Source organism: Colobus angolensis, unplaced genomic scaffold, assembly GCF_000951035.1.
Source record: "Colobus angolensis palliatus isolate OR3802 unplaced genomic scaffold, Cang.pa_1.0 Scaffold50, whole genome shotgun sequence".
NCBI lineage: Eukaryota > Metazoa > Chordata > Mammalia > Primates > Cercopithecidae > Colobus > Colobus angolensis.
The window spans coordinates 1148364-1152038 of NW_012118488.1; the positions used below are offsets into that span (position 1 = coordinate 1148364).

General features: G+C 56.6%; 1 protein-coding gene across 1 annotated transcript in view; it reads right to left on the reverse strand.

Annotated features, from left to right (window-relative positions):
• The window catches only part of ARHGAP23 (Rho GTPase activating protein 23), a 104192-nt gene that overhangs the window by 26851 nt on the left and 73666 nt on the right, over positions 1-3675 (reverse strand). The window contains exons 18-20 of the mRNA XM_011960007.1: positions 2731-2804; positions 2355-2444; positions 1375-1500 (exon numbers count right to left, since the gene is read on the reverse strand). Of these exons, the coding sequence (XP_011815397.1) occupies positions 1375-1500; positions 2355-2444; positions 2731-2804 (290 nt within the window). The remainder of the gene's footprint in view (positions 1-1374; positions 1501-2354; positions 2445-2730; positions 2805-3675) is intronic.

A 3675-nucleotide genomic window follows, 5' to 3' on the forward strand; every position in this document is an offset into this window, starting at 1 on the left:
ACCCACTCTTCCCTGCTGCTGCCCCCAAAACACACCCTCATGGGAGATTCCAGGGCTCCCTGGTGCCCTGGAGAGCTAAGCTTTCCCGAGTCCTCATCAGGAATCCCGATACTGTGGGGCGGCCCTGGCCTCCCAGACAGCTCTGGAGTGGTGTTCCCAGTGTCCGGATGCAGCAGGCTAGGATCCTCCCTCCCGTGGCTCGGAGCCCTGAGCATGCAGTGAAGGAGGGAGATGGGCAGGCAAGGCTGTTAGCATGACTTGGCTGCTCACCGCCTCACCTCCTGCCCCTGGCCCCCTCCCTCCCTCCCAGGCCAGCTCAAGGAGGGACCTGGGATTCTGCCTTTTGGGTTGATGAGGGGAGGAAAGCACAGGCTTTGGTAAGACAGGCCTGGCTTGAAATCTTGGGCTGCCACTTATTAGCTGTGTGACCATGAGCAAGTTGCTTTGCCTCTCTGAGCCTGTTTCCTCCTCTGTAAAATGGGGGTGACAGGGCCCAGCTTTCCTTTCCTAAAGTGTCTAGGGGACTTGGGGCTAAGGCTTCCCTTCCTCTGACCAGCTGCCAGTCTTATTTCCCATGGCAGGAGGGGCTCTGTTCCCATCCTTTGTGGACTGTAACAAGAATTGGAAATGGAAAGTCTATATGATTCATAATAACATCCATGTGCGCCCCAGAAGGCGGCAGTTCTGCCTTGGGGTGGGCTCTGGAAGACCAAGGCCTCCTGCGCCCTCTGCTGGCCACTCTGGGTTCTCCTCCACCCATGCACAGTAACAAGAACCTACAGGAACAGGGCTGTCGGCATCCAGGAAGCCATGAGAAGGGAAGTGGCCAGCCCAGTACATGCCAAGCACTGGTGCAGGATCCCGCCTCAGGCCGAGGCCCTGTGCCCTATCCCATCCACCCCTCGTTACCATGGACATCACCACTACCTCCCCGAAACCTCAGTGGGGCCAGCAGGGAAAGTCACTAGAGCCAGGGCCTCCTGATGTCAGGTGAGACCTTGGCCCCCGTCTGTTCGTGTCTGCCAGGACGCCTCTGCAGGGGCCACCTTCTGAAGCTGCCCCTTCCGCCCTCCACCAACAGCACCTTCCCTGCCCTTCCTCCTCCTCTGCCTCTCCCAGGCATCTTGGATGCTCCGGGCCTCTTGACTCTCCTGCTGGGGATCCAACGTCCCAGCGCAGCAGGGATTCCAGGATCCACTCCTGTCTTGCCCGTGGCTTTGGAGGAGTATATACCACCCTAGCAGCATGGTCTAAAGCTGCCAAGCCCTTCCTGGGGCTCGAGCAAGAGTGAGGGGCTGAGCAAGAGCGAGGGGCTCAGAGGAACACGGCCTGGGCCCCAGGGGCTGCGGGGCGACCCTCAGAACAGGGGCTTACGTGCTGGATCAGTGTCTCCACGATCTTGTAGCGGTCAGGCATGTGGGTCACCATGTCTGTCATGTTGTCCTCAGAGGTCCTCACCAGTGTCGGCCCGAAGACCAGGGCCAGGTTCCGGGGTTCCATCTGGGCAGCAGGGAAAGCAGGTCATGGTCAACATCCTGAACTCAGTCTTCCCTCACTCTGGGCCACTGAGGCCTCTGTCCCCAACTACATCTTCACCAGTCCCCAGCTTAGAGGGTGGGTGGACACCCCCTTGTATGGACATGGAGATGCTTGATGAGTAGAGCACAGGCCAGATTTCAGCCCCATTCATCCCCAGGCCCAGCGGCCATGAGCAGTGCTCAACCTGCACACCTATACAGGGCACCCCTGAGTGGTCAGTGCCAGCAGAGGGAGATCCTGCAGTAGGAAACATGTTGGAGGTCCCAGGGGTTATTTTAGGCCTGGGGAAAAAATCCGATCACTTCCAGATGCCTGTAATCCCAGCTACTTGGGAAACTGAGGCAGGAGAATTGTTTGAACCCGGGAGGCGAAGGATGCCGTGAGCGGAGATTGCGCCATGGCACACCAGCCTGAGCGGCAGAGGGAGACTTGGTCTCAAAAAAAAAAAAAAAAATCCTATCACTCCCCTCATTTTCCCCACTGCAGAACCAGAGAACCAGAAGGCATAAGGGGTTTGATGAGGCAAATGCAATGCAAGGGACTTGAGCTAAGTCAGAGGATGTCAATGCATCGGATATGGGGGGGCCAGGGTTCCCTGCCTCTGGAAAGCTCTCAGAAACTCAGGAGATGGCTCTCTGGGGGAAAGCACTGGCCAGCATATAGGAGCAGGGTGGGGATGGAGCAGTCATAGGAGGAGGGCGTGCCTAGAGGGGCCTGAGTTATTGGACCTGCAGGAGCTCAGCGCGTGCTGAGGGCCCCCACACAGTAAGTCCTGTGCTTGCCTCCCCTAGACTCCATGCAGGACCCCTACCCACCTTGTTTTTCTCAGAGTGGTCAGCGATGGTCTTGAGATGGCCCACAAGGAATTTGAGCGTTTCATAGTAGTGTCCTGGGAGATCCCGGATCTGAGTAGGAGAGAAGAGGGGCATGAGGACAGGCTATGAGGGCCTCCCCCTGTCCTCTGTCACCACCATGCCCCAAAGAGCTCCCACTACCATGCCTCAGGGAGTCTGGAATCTACCCTCTAACCCCCCGTTCTCTTGTACGGATGGGGAAACCGAGGTCCGGAGTGGAGCAGGGCTTCTCCAAGGCCACAGGGGTCGTGGGCAGCACTGGATCCCCCACCTCCTGGGACAGAGGTGCTCGAGCAGCCACCCCACCTCATGTCTGGCAGCACCTTTCTCTCCTTACCAGCTTCCGCAGCGTCCTCATCCGCTCCCGCGCGTCCTCAATGCGGTTGGCCTCGATGAAGTCGTTGTATTTGTCTAGAACACAGCGGAGACTCTTTAGAGTGGTGGTGGCAGCGCCTTCCCCGTTCTCCGGGCCAAGGGCCCTGCTGGAAGGGCTGTGTTTTGAACTCCTCCAGCTGGGGGCTTCACAGCCTCTTGTGTATGTGAATACACCCACCACAGCTGTACCCACCCCACAGCTGCACTCGGGTGTGCACCTGACCTGGGGAGGCCCAGGTGTGTTCATTTGGGAGGCAATACGATCTGAGCTGCATGCTGACCCCAGAAAAGGGGTCCCTGCCCCCATCTCCAGGACGTGGACACCAAGGTTCAGCAGGTCAGAAGAGAAGGACACCTGGAGAGGAGGAGGGGCTTCAGACAGCCTCCACTAAGGATTCCCCCAACTCCCTTCAGAACAAGTCCACGGGGACCTTTGAAAACTGGAAGATGATAAGCCTATTCTGAAATTCATCTGGATGAGCTAATGCACAAAGACGGCCAGGAATAGTTTTTAAAGAAAGAGTAATGTGGGAGGATCTGCCCTACCAGAGACTGAAACACCCCGACCCGATGGCACAGCGGAAGCCGCTGGCACAGCAGAAAAGGCAGAGCAATGTTAAGGCTAGAAAGGGGAGAAGCGGGCCATGTGGATATTTACTGTATGATAAAGGCGGCACTTCCAATCGGGGGGAAGGATGGGGGCCTCAAAAGATATCCCTGGGACAAATGGCTACCATCTGGGGGGGATCATTTCTAGTTCACAATACAAAAAAGCAGTCACACAGCAGAGTCAAATGTGAAAATTATAGAAGCACTGGGGAAAAAATAAAATATTTTCATAATCCTAAGGCCATCCTAAACATGAGATGCAGAATCCATGAAGAAAAGATGAACAGCTTTGGTTACA